This window comes from Netta rufina (genome assembly GCF_964035555.1).
Source record: "Netta rufina genome assembly, chromosome: 2".
Classification (NCBI taxonomy): Eukaryota; Metazoa; Chordata; class Aves; order Anseriformes; family Anatidae; genus Netta; species Netta rufina.
Genome location: NC_140124.1, coordinates 17,143,879 through 17,161,579, shown reverse-complemented (window position 1 = coordinate 17,161,579; position 17,701 = coordinate 17,143,879). Strand labels below are relative to the sequence as shown.

Sequence of the window (17,701 nt, the reverse complement as noted above, 5' to 3'; positions counted from 1 at the left end):
ACGCTACTTCTGGTGGTTTTTGGTGTGTGTTTTTGCTGCTGTTCACTTCCCAACCTTACTGTTCTCCAACTGCTCGCCGGGCAGGCACAGCAATTCCATGTAAGGAGCACAGGGAAGAGAAGCATTCCTTGATTTTCTGTGCACAGTAACTTGCACGACATTTGATCATACGCAGAGATTAAGTCATTCATGAATAGGACCCAAAGGGAGGAACAACTCCAGAAAAACAACCCTCCTTGCTGGTAGAGCAGCATCCAGAACTCCGCAGTCATCACTGCCACACTTACAGTTCGTAGTCTATCTGGCAACGCCAGGAATCCAACTGCAGGCTCTGTGGTTTAAATAAAATGTATCTACAGCAGCTTGGATCAATGTTTAAAAATGTTCCATGTTATTTTAGTCCAAGGACAAGCTTTTAAAATTAAAAGAAAACTTTGGCTTTAATTACAGATTAAAAGTGAAAGTTGTTTAAAAGGAATGCAAATTCTGAGAAGAACAGTAATAGAAACTATTTAAAAATTAAAACTCATTCTTGTCTCCCCCAGTGTGTGACAAGTCTCCTTGTAAATATTTAAAACAAAAGCTTGAAAGTGATTCATTTGTGGACAGTATTTCGGGTGCTTCTGCCTTGCTGTCGTGGATCTTTGGCATAGCTCAACTTTTTCCTACATTTATGTTTTCACGCTAAAATAAATGTCAGATTTTGATGCATGTTGCAATGGCCAAAAAAGAACCACAACAGTAACTTTTACCCACTTTTTCCCTAAATGTTGTTACTACGTATGTGTGCTGCAGCACATGTCAGCACACTATACGTAAATGCAAAGGGTTTATTCCAGATAAGCTATGAGCAATGCTATCCCAAAGCGGTTAGGTGCACAATGGAGAAGCTGCTGCTCTTGGGATGATTTTCAGCAACAATGGCCCATCTGAAAATCATTAGTGCATAGCAGTGGATTTTCCACATGTTCATATGCTGGACAAGCAGGTTGCCCTTGAAGTATGGTTCCCTGGGGGAAGAAGGAAAACCCAGAGAAAAGTATTCTATTGTCAGATCACGGTTTTGCTAGAGCCAGACAAAAATATGGTCAAGCATTCACTTGGCTGCTCTGCTGGCAAAACTATAGGGTACCGAAATGGAGACAGCTAATGAAGAAGGCAAAGAATGAAGCTCAGGAAGAAGATCTTAAAGGAGCTTTTTTTTTTTTTTTTTTTTTTTTCTTTTGAAAAATCAGAAGTAAGGTTAAGTATGCAAAAGTAATGACTTATATATTTCTGACCTTTATTTTTATAAGGCCAAAAAGGTTTGGAAAGGGTAGCGTTTTCCCAATACCGTATCTCATCTTTTAATTCAGATGTGTTTGAAATACCAATGAGAGAGTATTGAAGAAACCTAAATGAAAATGGGTATGAATATAAGTAGGCAGTATTTGATATTTAATGCCCCATTAATCGATAATTTGGCTTGAAGAAGGAAGAAAGTTGGCAAAAAGGAATGGAATTCTTTAGCTCCTTGTTTTACTTAAGAAAAATTCCCAATGGGCTTCACTTAAACAAAGAACTTTAGTTTTCCACTGGAAAGACAAAAAGAAAATCTTGGTCTAGCATGTCCTGCCACATGCTTTAACTGCACAGTAAAAGAGTATGTACTTGGATCCCAGGCACATTTCAGAAGTGTAGTATTTATTAGCTGCTCTGTTGCCAAGTTCCACTATTATCATTTTATTATAACTAAGGTATATTTTTACAAACTAAATTATATTTAAGTCTTTAGTTTAAGCATTTGAAGGTATCAGAGTGTCACGTACAGATGACATACAATATATCATAGGAATTTGTTGATTTTCTCTATCTCCTGGTCTCTTCTATAAACTTTTACCCTTTATCTGAGATTTTGGGGCATTTGACTTTCCTATAGACATAATCCATCTGTAAAGACACACAGGGGCTGATGGACAGCATGAACCCAGGTCTCTGCCCTTCCCACTTCAGGCACCTCATTACAACCCCCTCTGCTCCCCTTTTCTCAGACTCACCCAGACTTGACTTTTTGCCAAATCCTCCTTTTTGCACACGGGTAATGTGGGTTGATGGCACTCAGCCTCAACGTGGGTGAGGGTGGACGTGGTGGGAGTGCAGAGCTGCTGCAGGGAGGCAGTCTGGACAAGGGGATGGGAAGAGGACATGGCCATAAGGATGGAGAGGTCTTTGGAGGGCTCATATGGGGCCGGGTGTTGCTGCTGCTCTGGGCAGGGATGGGGTGTCTGCAAGCAGCTGTGATTCCTGCAGAGACGTGACAGAGCTTCTCAAACCTCTGCAAGTGCAGCAGTAATGTGGGGCTGAATAAAGCCTTCATTTTTCCTATTTTGTGCAAGGAATGAAGGAAGAGCAGTACCCAAATATAAGCACTTACATTCTCCAAGGGTCACAGTCTTTGATCTGTGAGCAAAGATCCCACTGAAAGCAGCAGGAGTTCACCAAATGAAGTTTGGAAAGCTTTGCAAACACATGAACTTTGTGTGTCAAACCATGTAGCGTGCTCTGGGGCCAAAACACTCAAAAAACCAGACCAGATCTTGGCACACTGGATTTTTGCTTGGTCCAATACCAAGCACTTCTAAGGGCTTGATTTTAAAACATTGAGTGCCTGTCCATTCATTACCAGGTCAAGCTACAGGCACTCTGAATTGTCCGTCTGATGTAATTATTAGCCCCTTTTGAAATAATGTGGCAGAGAGTCAGGGATATGAATCTGTAAGTGCACTGAATGGGGTATAGAGGACTCAGAAATATTAGTGATCTTTTCTATATGGAGATCCACAACAAGTGTAACAAACACAAATTAATTCTTACACATGCTGGTAGCCAGGAGAAATTATTATTACTCAGTCTTGTTAGATGAGAACTGAAAACAGCAGCAGAAATGCTAGAGGCAATACTAAAAGGAAAACAGGCTTATAAAGATACCTGACATTTTATTCCATTTAAAATGTTTAAACAAGCATTTCTTTACCTTGGTTTAGCCAAAGTCTGGGCACGCAAAAAAGGCCTTTGCAGAAAATATCAGCTCCACTGGGATCACTACCTGCAGGTCAGCCTCATTTTCTTTGCTAACCACCATGAACGGGATTTGGGGTTTTTCTAGGAGAGCTGGGGCAAGTACTTCAGTATTGGATTTGAACAGGAGATACCTAATAATTTGTGGATAATGCAACTGGGAGCCTGATTTCCCCTATTGTTACAAAGTTCACTGCCTGTGTGAAATGCTGCTCAGCTCCAAGCTGAAGGAGGAAATGCAGCAAGACTGCAAAACAGCAGAGATTACTGCTGAGCACTGAGGAGATGTGTGTATAGAGAGAGAGAGGTATATACATATGGAAGTATGAATATATTTAACAGATATATGAATATATGAATATATATATAAGTATGTGAAAGATTGTACAGTCTACACACATCACTATAGTCTCTCGAGCTGAGAGCAAAACAGATTTTTTGGCTTCTCCCCACTTCAAAAAGTGTCGCTAACCATCCAGTACTACGAGCATCAACAATTAGGAATCTGCACCTCCTGATATTGCTGAGGGGAAAGGGTCACGGGCTTCATGCTGCTCACAAACAGCACCAATGTGAAGTCAGTGCCAGGGAAGGGAATTAGGCAGTAACCACGAGCTACACCAGCTAACCACCAGAAAAGCGAGAAAAGTAGGATGATGAGTTTGAGTGTGCCCATGTAACGAGCAATCTGTCACCCCTGTCTTTGGGAGCAGAGCTGTTGTAAATGTTCAGGAGCAGATGGTGCAATGCACACGCTGGAGCAACGGGAAGCATCCAGGCTCCCCACAGATCTGACCACAACGGGACAGCCCCACGTCCCGCTCCTCGGGTTGGGAGGAGTAGCTGGAGGAGAAAGGACTTGGGATGAAACTCCTGCAGTCAGGGGCAGAGACAAATCCTCCAGCACACTGAGACCTCATTATAACTGACCACAGTGTCTAGCCCACAAAGTACATGCAGTGCAGGGAGAGCAATCCTGCTGCTGTTTTGCAATGCATTACAAAATAGCTTGGCGAGCAGGAAGAATTTGAGGCAATTCGCTCCTGAAGAGCCAGGTCGTGAGGAGCCTTCGTTTTTCCAGCAAACTGGATTTAAGCTGACAAATAGTAACTGAGAGAAAAAAAAAAAAAAAAAAAAAAAAAAAAAAAAAGCCTGACAAAGTAAAGGGGAGATGGAGAAACCGACAACATTTAACTTGATCTTCAATGGTGTAAATCTGTCAATACCCGCAAATGACCACAAGGCCTCATGCCAGCTTTTGCTCTGAGATACCGTAACTAAGACGTTTGGCTGGTACCTCACATTGGAAAGAAAGTTTTTACATTTAGAAATGTAAAACATTGTAACATTTAAGGAATTTTGGCTACAGCCCACTAGCCAGCCTTCCTCCAGCTTCAGCTAAGGGATTATTTTGAATGCTGCTTTGCTTTTCATGCATCTGTTGCCTAAATCAATGTGGAGGCATGAGGGAGGGACCGAAAACTGGCCTTAGAAATAACGGTATATTTTAGTGTCATAATTGAGAGTCTTGGCAATCTCTTTTAACTTGAAATGTCAGTGCCATACCAAACGATCTGGTCACCATAACCTCAGCTTCTGGCCATCAGCAAAAGAACAGAGATAGAGGCTCCAACATCAGGTTTCAAGGCCACTGTGAAAAATTAAGGAAAACGCATTTCATGGCTCGTTGCAATTTTGCTTTACCTATTTTTGTGTGTTTCTGTTCCAGCTCTAGCTGTTTATCTGATCTTTTTCTGTTTGAATTGTTTTTACATTTTCCAGATTTTCTACAATGCCGCTTACTTCTCCAGCGTAATTCCCTGCTTTAAACACCCGCTCCTTTTGTTTTGTAGCTTACATAAAACTTACTTAGATTATTGCCTTTTGTCCTCTTTGACTGTTTGACATATTTCTCCTTTAACAGATCTAAAATGTCTGTCCAATGCCGTTTTAATGCCATGAAGTATACAACACCTGCAATAGTCTTTAGGACCCGTCGATAATTTTCATGCCTACCCGTTGTATCTCACACCCAAATTTTTACGTTTGGAGTGAAGTGGATTGAACGAAACATAATCCAGCCCTGCTTTTCTGTTCTGGGATAATTAGAAACTAGAAACTGAACTTCAGAGAGGCAGATGCAGGACATTGGGGGGGAACAGGTGTTTCTACAAGCATTCCCCTTGCTCCACCAAATTGGCAAAAATCTCATACACACCACCCACAGAATCCCCACATTTTCTGAACACGACCAAGAAGTTTTCCAAGCTGCAGGGTACAGACCCATCTGCAGCCCACGCAGATATTCCAGGTCCCCCTCAATCCTCTCGTCAAACTGTGCCAAAGCCCTCCCAAGGGCTCTGCCGTGAATGCGCACGGAGGATCAGAAGTCTGGTCTCACTAAACTGCTTTCATCATTACGTTTCTGGTATTCACATTATGGACAAATGACCTAAAAAATTTCAGTTAAACACATAAAGGAGTTTTTTAAGTTGTGGAATGACTTTCAAAAACCACAAACCTGCAAAGGGAAATAGGATTTGCTGGATCAGATAAGATTACTAGTCTATCTGGTCAAGCAACATCCAGCTTGTAGCTTTTTAGAAAAAAAAATAATAATAAATAAATAGAAACAAGAGATGGTGAATAAAATGAATTTTGCAGTTCAATATTGAAAGAGTTTTGAAGATATTTTAAGAGAATCTCAGTCAAAAATCCAATTCAGGAGAAAACAACCTGGTCTTTTTATTTCTCATTATTATTATTTTTTCTTTAATTATGATCAAAATATACATTCTTCCATTAGTGCTGGTAACTTCTTGCGCTACCTGAGAGTGATCAGACCCTGCGTTGGAACAAGATCCTGCAGACGTTCATGCATTTGCCACCCATGTCAAAATATTAACATGGTAAGGAAAGTGCATGTGCTTGTGCCTGTGAGCAAACACAGTTGAACTCAAAACATTATCCTTATTTACTATGTATATGACCGAACACAAACAAGCTGCTTTCTGCCAGTCTCATCATGAGCATAAACTATTTCAAACTCTGGGACTACTAAGAAGGTTACAGCTCTATTCAGCAGTCATCATGCTCCAGATTTACAGGCCTAGCTGCAATGGCTATGACTGGGATGTACCTGCTTAAATCCCTTCCACAGATGGGAGAACGAGCGCTGCCCGTGCCAAGTTTCAGTCTGGATTGAATTTTTACAGCTGGGTCATAAATTTGTGGATTAAAAGGGTTCTAATGGAAACACAGATACAGCCCTAACTGCAGCAACACGAACAGCAGCGCCGTAACACCGCGTGCGGGATGCACCAGGAGGTTACCAAAAGCCGCCGTATTTATCCCAAGCAGAGCGGGGATACAGGAACACGCAGGAACCCCACGCCAGGTATGAAGTTTCACTTCAGACATTTTTCCAGAGAGAAGTGAAAATTTTTATGGGCTCCCCATTCCTTCACATTTACTGCCGCAGGATGGGACAAGCACAGCCTGCGTCTGGCTTTCCCGTACCCCTTCCCTCCTGCTCACATTCAGAGTATTGCCTACAGATAACTGTGTTAATATGTGGCACCGAAGACAGTGTTTGCTCATGAAGGATATGTATTTCATATGTAAAAGTAACTCACTGGGCAAAAAAAAACGATGGGTTTTGTCCCTGGAATTTCTCTTTCTTCATGCAGGTGCCGCATGGTGCAGAGCGGGTACGTTTCACAACACAGTACTGGGGCCATCTGCCTCCAGGCATAGCTGTACACTCAAAATCACTTTCCTGTCAGTGATATATTGAGTAAAATGTGTGATTATAGAGGACCTTCCCCAGAACGGAGGAAAGTGCTCCCTTTGCAGAGCCCACCACCACTCCCAGCAGAAGCAGCTGCAGCCGCCGGCGCTCGTAGGCACCAGGGCAGAAGCCGTGCTGGCGAGGCAGCATGTGAGCCTGGCGTTCCTGGTTTAAGTCACCTGCTCAGAAATCTGGCTACCCAAGAAAATCCTGCTCTAGCACTGGAAAGGCAGAAGGAGACACATCCATTTCACTGAATCAGTTTTCCCAGGTGGTAGTTTCACACACAGTCTTTAAATATTCATTGAATTAACTGCTAATTTTCTCACTAATTTCCCTATTATATTCATTATTAGTCATGTAGCCTACAGCTTAAACTGGAAAACATTCTGATTTATGCTCATGTACTTTTCCACACACACAATTTCCTGCAACATTCACATTTGGGCTGACCTCAGGTTTTAAGATAAAGCATACTTTTGAGTCTGTTTTGAACAATTGGGAAATGGGGATAAATATTTTCTTCTCTTGAACACACCTTTGCTAAATGAAGAAGTCCTGAGGCTTGGCCTGGAGCATTTCCTAACTCTAAAGAGGAGTATTAAAGTACACAGTTGTTAGCAACTGGTGACAGCACCATACATTTTCCTTGCTATGTCTAAGAAAGGTCCTGGGCAAGCACAGGGATGTGCGGCTTTTTTGGCTGCTGCTGAGAATATTTGCATTGGGGAAATATTAATGGTCTCAGAGAAGCCCCAGCAAGCTGCTGTGAGGGCATGGGCAGCAGAAATGCTGGGCCATGGAAACACGGCCAACCACCTTGTTCTTCAATCTCACTTTTTTTTTTTTTTTTTTTTTTTGTCAAATCTTGTCATTTTTTCCACTCCAAATCACTCACGCAATTCTCTGTGATGCTGTCAGGAGCTGCTGTGTGTGTGTGCTGCTGCCTTAAAGTAAGCTACATTGGAGAAAATGCTCTGCAGCCAAGCAGCTGCCGTGAGCTCGGTTTTACCAAAGTAGACAGAAAATTCACTGCAGCATCAACTGAAGCAAAACCAGCAGCAGAGGTGCACGGGCACTTTCCCTGCTCCCTGCTGTCTGCACTGCAATGACATCCAGTTGTATCCATGAACATGCTATCAGAAGTCCAACACTTGACCCAATCTCCAGAATTTTTAAAACATTGGATTTTAGAAAAACAAAAACAGAGCCCAAAACATGCATAATCATCTGCATCTGAAAACGAACACACAAAAAAAAGCAAGGATACACCGTGTTTGCACTGAGCACTTCTGAGAAAACAAGAAGAATTTCCCACAGAACTGCCCGTTTCAAAACAGGGAGTGGAGAAAAATAGCTGAGAAAAAGCTAATAACAGAGGAGCTTCTCCCCCATCCCTAAGAGGGGGAGGTCTCCCCTGCCACAGCAGCCCCTGTGCCCAGGCTTTGGGGAGGATGCTCGGCCCCTGCGCTCTCAGCTGAGCCGCCCGACACAGCATGATCTTCCTCCATGCTGCTACCTGAGACATTCTGGTTGAAACCGAGACATTTCCAAAAAATAAAATAAAATTAAAAAAAGATTCTGTCATATAGAAATAATGACCCGTTCCACTTGCAAGATAAATGTTGAGAAATCAAGAAACTAGAGGAGGCTGGAAAGAACTAAAAAGAAGGACTTATTTGATTTCTGCTGTTCAGACTGAAAGAAGTGCAAGAAGCAAATAACCAACTGGGAGGGGAGCAGGCAGGATCTTTAAAATTCTCAAGTTTGGGCTATCATTATAAATATTAAACTTGACACTGTCCTTGTAGCAAAGCAGTTTCCTTTTAATATTTCTTTAGGAAAAACAAAACAAAACAAAACAAAAGAACAACAAATTAAAAGCAATCCGCTGCCCAGTTCTCAATTCCACACTATTTCAGTGTCGATGAATCTGGCCATGTAATAAGAAAATTTCTGCAGAAATACAATTTTAAATGCGCAACCTTCAAATCGCAGTTGCGCTGCTTTGTGCATTTAGTACTGTATTCGACATTCCCCTTTTCAATTTCACTTCTGGAGAGCATTAGGATCTGCAACAAGGACCTCCTTCAGCTCTCCCAGGTTTGCATTTATTTTAAGGTATCCCCAAGGTCTCCAGCACCGTTTAGACCGAACTTGCAAAAGTCACTAATGCTCGCAGCTTTTGCTGGTCCCTCGAGTCATTTCTGAAAACAGGTTCCATTGTGCTCACATTATGCTTTTAAATTTTATAGCTCGTTTTTAAATTACATGTTAATTTCTAAAAATGTTAAATTGAGAGGAAAATTTGGCAAGGACCACACAAAACCACAGGGCTGTTCTCCAGTTTTGTGTCTGCACAGTGTGTATGTGAATGCCTACACCCTAATATCTGAGTGGGGCTCTCTGTGGGCCTGCTCCTGCAGCATGCTGAGCGCCGCCTCAGAGATGCTCAGTGTGCTGCAGTAAGCATCCCAGGGTCATGCTTTATAAATCACAGACTTTGCAGGATCCAAATGAAAGAAAAAAAAAAAAAAGGAAGGCGAGAGGAAAGAAAAAGGCAGCAGTAATGAAAACATCAGAAACTAAACACACTCCTGAGTATAAATGCCTAAAAATAGAGATCAAACATCTTCAAAAATCAAACAGCCATTCAAGATTTTTTTTAAAGCCACCCTCCTTCCCAGGCCTGTAAGTCTTTAGTTTCCTCACTATTTTTATTTGTTCTGGCTTTTTTGCTGTGCTAAGTAACATATAAAGTGAAATCAACGAAAACTGCCTGCATAAAGAAGTTAGAGAGCTCCCTGTCCTGCCATTTCAACTCTCTTTCTCTCCCTCTCGGTTTAATTTTTGCTTTCTTTTACACAACACAGCTCACCAGACAGCGATATCCCAGAAAGTTGGGCTTTTTCATTTCCTCAAACTGTAACAATGCAGAGTGTTTTGTTTCTGCAGGTGACCAACGACACAGGACTTGCAGAGCACCGACCGACCATAACCACAAAAACAAAGTCGGTGTTTTGGTAATCCATGAAACAAAGAATGGGGTGGGTGTTTCAGATTTACATCCACCTTCACTACAAACATTATTAGGTCTTTTTGCTATATATTTTTTGAAGTGCTTGTTGCAGCCGGACTGTAATTTCAATGTGCATTTGGGCAACAAATAGAGATAGGCGAGTCTGGTTTTAGTTATTCCTGTCATACAGAGAACCTGCTGCGAGTGAAAGCCTGCCAAGGACTTAATGAAAACTTGTTCTCTAACATGGATTTTTAACTAAACAAAAATACTGAAGCAAGCCTTTCAGCGGTCAGTTTAAGACATATTTGGCCAATTATATATATTTATATATTATACCTGCACAAGGATTAATCTGAACTGAAAATTTCTGCCTTAAGTGAACACATTCATGTATGCCACATTATATATATATAAGCGTATCAGCTTACGACAGAACCGCTTGCATATGTGGCATATCCAAGTATATTCACAGCCTGTTCTGGTCTGTTCTTTCTGAGCTGGCTGTACCCTGTCCCCCCACATCCCACACCGCATCTCCTCTGTGCACGTTTGCTGCATGAGCTCCGCAGCCTGAGAGGGAGGACAGGGCTGGGGGAGGCAGCGGTGCAGACACCGTCCGTGCAGGGACAGAGATTTTGTGGTTGCTGCTTCTGCTCCAGCACTAAAGCTGCTTCTCACGAGCTCACGGGAATCGTGCAGAGGTACAAAGTGAGGCCATTCTCCCGACTGCCAGTTATACAGCCTGTCCTTGATCTTTACACGGGATTTCCCGGTTGCATGAACCCAGAGTAGCATATGGTCCAGTGTTTATAAGCATGTTAATGACTGAAATGGGAAATTGTACTACCCCTTTTCCTTATAAACTTTAAACTGCAATTTCTTGTTTCTGTCACCGGACGCTGCGCTCATATCCTGTTAATTTGGTGCAGGCTACTGAGCCGCTTGTGGCCAGGCTGACCCCAAGCACTGCAGGCACTGAAGCGACCGAAATCAGAGCCTGGCCCATGGTGTGGAGCAGACCCCGCCAGTAAACTTTCTGCTCACAATCTGCTACAAAAAGGTGCTTTTTCAGGAAAGCACAATAAAGAATTTCATTCAAAACAAATGACTTCCCGCTCCTATGAACACAGTCAAACATTTCTCAAAAATAAAATGTCAATCAATTTTGATGTTCTGTTTTCTGACATCCTATTCAAAATATCTTCATAAACTAAAACATCTATCAGGAACTTCAAAATTCCACTTCAGTCCCTTTCTGTTAAAAGTTTGCTGCTTCGTGTAACAAAGGACTACAGAGGCAAAGTCATTTTAAGCACAGATACCTCGCTTGAAAAATCCACTTGCTGCTACCAGGAGAGGCACAGTCGGACACACGCTGTTATTTTGCTTAACCAACATGGATTGCAGCTATTTTTGAGAACACGGACACAAGTATGCTGTACGACTGCACTGAGAGCTGAAATCCCAGGTGTTCGAATTACACAGAGAAGACAACAAAAATAAAATGCCCTTATTTTCTCCCATCCTAGCAATCATTTCTTTGATTTCATCTATTTCTAAACAGGTTTTATGAAGGGATGATAACTTGAAAATATTTACTTTTTCATGAAGGAGTCAATTCCTGCATGTTACAACATCATCAGAAAACCATTAGTGGGGTTGTAACCTCATAGCTGAAAAAAGCCTACTGTACCTATTATTTCTTGCATGTGCACTCACATATGGGTAGGATATATCAAAATATATAGCATGCACATGAACTTTTTCTTTCTATTGGCAAGCTACTGCTTGTCTGCTTTGGGGGTGTAAAAAGAATAAAACTACATCCTGAGAGCTGCTAGTGTGTTCTCACCAGAGGCCATGGCACTGCAAAGCATTAACAAAGATGTTTAAGAAGTGACTTAATTACGATCTCAAGAGGAGTTCCATGTATGCCAGTTATGAAGTTTAAGGACAAATATACTGGTTTTTAGTCTTTCCAACCCAGCTTGTGAACTCACTGCAGTTACAACGTGCCTGTCTCAGCCTTCTCATTAGAGACCATATTTTTCAGTGCAGCTTGGAACTTGGCAAGAAGAACTTAATCCAGTAGCAAATTTATTACAATTTTTAAAAAGTCACTGTGTCCATTTTTAAGTTACGGTATAAAAGTACAGAAAAACAGAAGTTTACATATCTGAGCTGCTGCATCTGTTCTTGAGTAACTTTTCACTTAAAAATAAAACTTGGCAGACAACACACCCATAATGCAGACCAAATGCATTTGGTATGTTGAAAAAAAAATCCCTAAATGAATAGAGAGAGTTAATTTTGAAATGTATTCATCATGCATGCAACGTGTTCTTGCTCCCCACAAGATTCTGTTTCTCTATGGGGCCTCCACTCCTGCCTCGGTCATCTCCTGACAACCTGCACGTACCAACGTTCTTCTACCCCCACCAGAGCATTTGGCCTTCTGAAAAGCTGGTGGCCCCTTCACAGGGACCAAAATCATGTGAAATATGCTTGGAGAGAGGAGGCAGACAAAGGCTGCAGACTTGAGAGGCTGCAAAGGAGGTGGGCAACCCAGCCTGGCTGCCAGGGAAGCCACAAGGAACCAAGTACAACATCTAAATCTACAGTGAATTCAGTGCAAAGCCCTCCAGCACATTGCAGCAATGTCTATCCATCCATCCCAGAAGTGGTGATGCCTGTGAAAGGGCCAGTCTCACAGGGAAAATACAAAGGGCTGCTATGATGAGTGGAAATCCTGAGCTGCCAGCTGAGACCTTCAGAGATTTGGAAGCAGAAATTCTTTTTTTTTTTTTTTTTTTTCTTCAAAGAGGAGAGGACAGCCTTTGCCTTATGTCCCCAGGGAAATTCAGAACAAGCTTTGCAAGAGGAGCCTTCCAGCACTTGCTGACCCACAGGGACCTGAGCAGGTCCTGACCTTGCCCTGATTTACAGCAATTTGCTGGCATGAACCCAGCAGCCCCATGTGCCTTCCTCTGACTGGTAACACAACAGATGACAGAAATCATGCTTTTATGTTTTTATTGATAAAATAAAAGCTATAAGTCATGTGTAACCTCTCAAAAGCATTAAACCAAGATCTTTAATGGCCAAGTCTGTAGCTCCTTAGCTCAGTGCACTGTGCCTGTAGAGTGGTACAGAAACTGGTCCAAACTAATTAATCCACATAATCATAAGAAGGAAGGGCCACATAATGGAGAAGGCACCCTAAGGACAGCAAACAAGATGTACAACAGGGGAAGAAAGTCACGTGCACACCACCAAGGGATATATGGCTCATACAGGTGCCACAAACAGCCACCTTGAAAATGCAAAGTCCTATCCCTTCCAGCTGGAGCCACAGGGTACTTCACTCCAGAATACTTTAAAGTTTTCTCCCTCTTTAGGCTTGCCTCAGTGCTGGCAAACAGGCCCACAAGTGTCATTTCAAAAACCTACCCTGTAGCTCCATTTAGCAGTCAGTAACAGCACAGAGCTCCAACACTGCAGAGAGGACTTCTTCAGTGAACGTGAGGGTCAATAGGAGCTATCCCCTCTTGTAAGAGAGGACAGGCTGGAGTTACCCACTCTCATACAACGGTAAGGACAGGAGTTTCCCACTCTTATAGGAGAGGATGCACAGGAGTTACTTTTGTAAAAGGTCCAGCCAGGTGACACCATTCCCAGCAACTCCAACCACCAAAGCTGTATTAGAAATGATGCAGAAAGGATCCCTTACCTGTCCGGTAGACAAAATTGCCCTCTGTCTCTGATGACGATGGAGACACCAATTCCTCCTCAAATTCATTGGAACTAAATGAACCAGAGTGATTCCTTTGCCTTGTTTTTTCCATCATAGCTGCGTTAGTAGCCATGACGTGCCTCAACGAGTCATTCAGGTAGCGATTCAATAAGCTGCTTTTGTATTTGGGGGGTGACACGTAATCCTCATTGGCACTTGTTTCTGGTCTCACTCCTGTTTTTATGACTGAACTTTCAGTTTTAATCACAGTGTGATGAACTGGTTTGTTGTATCCCCCTTCATTCATATGGTTTCTTGGAGGATTTTCTCCATCTGAAAACAAAGGCAGAAAGATACAGTAATACGTCAAATACCTAATATTTAACAAGAGGCACTCTCTACGTGTTTTAAATTGCTATAAATATAACTAAAACTAGACAAATATATTTTAAACTTCAACATAAGCCAATTACTTGGCTAATGACAGAGCAGGTAGGAAAAAGAAAAAAATGGAAAAAGAGAAAAAAAAAAAAAGAAGAGAAGGGCCCTAAACCAATGTTAAGCCTTTCAATATCTGGTTGAATAAACTTAATTCTTATTATCATAACTTGGAATTTGCTTCTCCTGAATACTGGGGAAAATTTAAGCATATTTTCTTAAACTGTACTCTTTTAGCTGTCCTGCAAACAATTTTTCAAAGGAAAGTACATACCAAAGAAATGTGAGAACAAACTGAAATGGGAACAAATAGAATTGAAGCTGAGTACAAATTGAACCATTCTTTTAAAAATTCACATACACATTTCTGGCAATGTTCTGAAGCATTTTTTTCCTCACAACTGGCAAAAAAGAGTACAGACATGATTAGTAACAAAGTTGTATTAAAAAAATATAGGTTACTATTAAAAAAGTTCCTACATTCATTAATTTGGGCAAGAGAGATTTTTCAGAGAAACTTTAAGGCTTGCTGGTAAAATACAAACTAAATACAGTAATTTCTAGTTAAGCACACAATAAGCCCCACTGAAGTTAATCAGATTCTCTCAATGATGTGATATTGATGTAGCCCTTCCATCTAGGAAAATAACTGCCCAGAGACTTCTCATTTCCTTACACTGACAAATGAAATCATTTTTTCCTTTAAAGCAGAACATGCCTGTAGAATTGAATGAACTGGCAATTATCTTTCTAGTAGCAAAGCTACACAAAGCAGGCAAATAACATGCAATCAGACTGTTACCCTTGAATAACCTACACAATCCCATTTTGAAAGTGTTTTGAAACTGCTCCCAGTAGTATTTGTGAGCCAAAAATGGCCCCTAATTCACACAGGTGGCTCCACTGAGGGCATGTTGTGAGAAATCAGAGCTAATTTATGGTACCTGATACTCTCTAAATATATCTTAATCAGTGTAAAATTGATTTTAAAAGCCTCAACAAACCTTCAGAGCACGAGTCATCACTGCTCACGCTAAGTCTTTCAGCATTTCCTTGAACATATTTGTTGTACAGCTTTATTCGTAAAGCCCAGCTGAGGTCTGGTTGCCTGACCGTATTCTTAAGGCGACGTCTTGCGTTGGCAAACCAGTTCGACACCTGCTTAAAAATGAATCTGTTAGTTCCCCTTGAAAACAATGCAAATAAACAAATCCAACCCATACAGTTCACATTAGTTTTATGCGTGCCCTAAGGAGACAGCAAATAAGGGAAACATCCCTCAACCATGGGGCACCAGGAGTCTGTGAACCTGTCACTGAGCAGAGCAGAAACCTTGGATAACTCAGCAGGCTCAGCCTTTCTGTCCTTCACAAGTGTCAGCAAAGCCTCAACAATTTATTAACAAATGTTTAATTAAGGTGTCCTCAAGTATTCATTTTATATTCATCTTCCCTCTTTTACAGATATTGCCCTGATCTTCCAATACAAATCTTTGAAGTATTAATAACATCCTAAATGAAAATTAATAAGTAATGTTAGGTAATTTGCCTTTGACATTTATGTAGGCTACAATAAATGTGCTGAACAGAAAAACCTATTCTGCATTTGGTTATATAAAAGTCTTCCTTGTGTTTTATCAGGTCATGAAGACCAGCAGCAAGTGAGTATCAGGACAGTCCAACACAGATCACTGCACGCATTGAGTCACGGCAGAAATCATCCATTTGCTCTACAGATTAGCAACTTTCACAAACTCCTTCTGTCATGGAAATCCTAAATAAATAAATTAAAAAAAAAAAAAAAACAGCAAAAATAAGAATTCCTTACAAAGGGACTACTAAAGATGGGAAGCTATGGATTTTCTCAGTTCTCAGTGACGTTGTTTGAAACTGTACCTTAGAAAACGCTGGCCTTGATTTTACTGTAACTTAAAAATATACAAAATAGAAAATACGGTACTGACAGGGTGACCTCAGCGTAACCTAACTATGAGCAAGAGCAGAGGCAAGCTACATCAGCTCTAACAATATTTATCTAATGATAAATCAGGTCTTAAAAATGCTATTTGTTCCTTGTAGGAATAAGTGTATTTTGACACGACCTCTGCAAGGAGGAGGCAGTGTGGCATTGCTTGAGAAGGAGAATACGAAGAATTTCAGGGTGATCCACAGCCCCACATGTGTTTTTGTGCGGTGGAAATGCATGCAAAGGAGGCTGGAGATTGCTGAAGCCATCTTCTGACCTGGGATTAATCACACAGCTTAACTCATGTAACCTGCAAAGACAGCTAACACATGTTTTATCAACACGTTACCCCCTGCCTACTGGAAAGCCAAGCCATGGACCTTAAATTTGAACCTTTGCCCTAGTCTTGTCATCTGCCTATTGCAGTGAAGGCTTCCTAAATTGCACAGAAGTGTTTGGCTAATTATTCAGGATCGATAATCTCTTCTGGGGTGATTATGAGAAAAACAAACACTATCTGCTGAAGGAGAAACAGAACTTCAGTTCAGAGTCCTACCCAGAAGCTAGCAGTGGCACTTTAAGCCTGTCACTTCAACTTTACTTAAAATCACGTTTACATGAAACAGGGCTCCACCAAAAACACAGCAAGCCCTGGATCAGTGCTCAAATGCCAAACATAGAATTCTACAAACCATGTAGCTCACTATGACAGGTTAGAAGACCAAAACTCCAGCTGGCAGGGAAGAGTAAGCAATTTCATTCTCTTCCAAGGCTACTTGTTTATATTCATCGTATTGACACAGCAGTCATTATAGTAAACCAGAAAGGGTGGCTTGGCACCCAGCCACTTTCTAATGCCGTTGACAAACTGACTCCAGAGCACTCAGCTGAAGCAGCAGTCACCTGACTGCTGTGTGGTTTCGTGGAGCTCTGAAATCAAACATGCAATGATCGTGATGGATCAGCCCAGGATGGATCAGCATCTTACAAAGCCAACTGCTTCCCACCATCTCACGAGAAAGATTTCATTATGCTACATTTCATTACACATTGAAATCTTTCATCACTGAAGTGCCATGTGCAGAAAAGAAAGGGTAGTGTAGCGTGACTCATACATAAAAGCAATTAAATTTAGCAAAAGTGATTTTTGCCTGGTACTCTTGGTTTATTTTGGGCTCATTCTTCCCATGCCAACTCTTTGCATCCTGCATATCAATGTGACAAGATGAGTCATATTCTCTTCTCTTATGAAAGGAGGCAATAGTAGTTTGATCATTGTGAAATAACTTTAAGTCAGCGTTTACAAGAGAGGCTTTCTACCAAAGCACAAAGCAGCAAGCATTCACTAGATACTTATCCCAAATGCCATTTAAGCAAGGCATGCTGAAGATGAAGGTAAGTTAGGAAAATCCTCTCAGGAGATTTTTAGGATATATCTGTGGTGTGGTATCTTGGGATGCTTTCCTACCCTTGGGCACTGGCATATGTTGCTGCAAACTGCAGATCTCCAAGAGATGAAGAGGTTCAACATCTCCCCCAACTCTTCAGTCTTGGCCACCATCCAGGCATGTGGACTGAGAAGAGGCTGCAGGGCCAGGAGCTTTGCCAGATGGCTCACTCACCTGTCTCAAGCTGTGAGGGGCTGTTTCTGGCTCCTTTAGAGCCCAGGAGAGTTTTGTCACTAATTTCAACCATC

General features: G+C 41.6%; 1 protein-coding gene across 2 annotated transcripts in view; it reads right to left on the bottom strand.

Moving 5' to 3' along the window:
- Positions 1-17,701, bottom strand: part of MKX (mohawk homeobox) — a 45,753-nt gene that overhangs the window by 21,436 nt on the left and 6,616 nt on the right. For both annotated transcript variants that reach the window (XM_084281866.1, XM_084281867.1), the window contains exons 4-5: positions 15,045-15,198; positions 13,600-13,935 (exon numbers count right to left, since the gene is read on the bottom strand). In XM_084281866.1, coding sequence (XP_084137992.1) covers positions 13,600-13,935; positions 15,045-15,198 — 490 coding nt within the window. The remainder of the gene's footprint in view (positions 1-13,599; positions 13,936-15,044; positions 15,199-17,701) is intronic.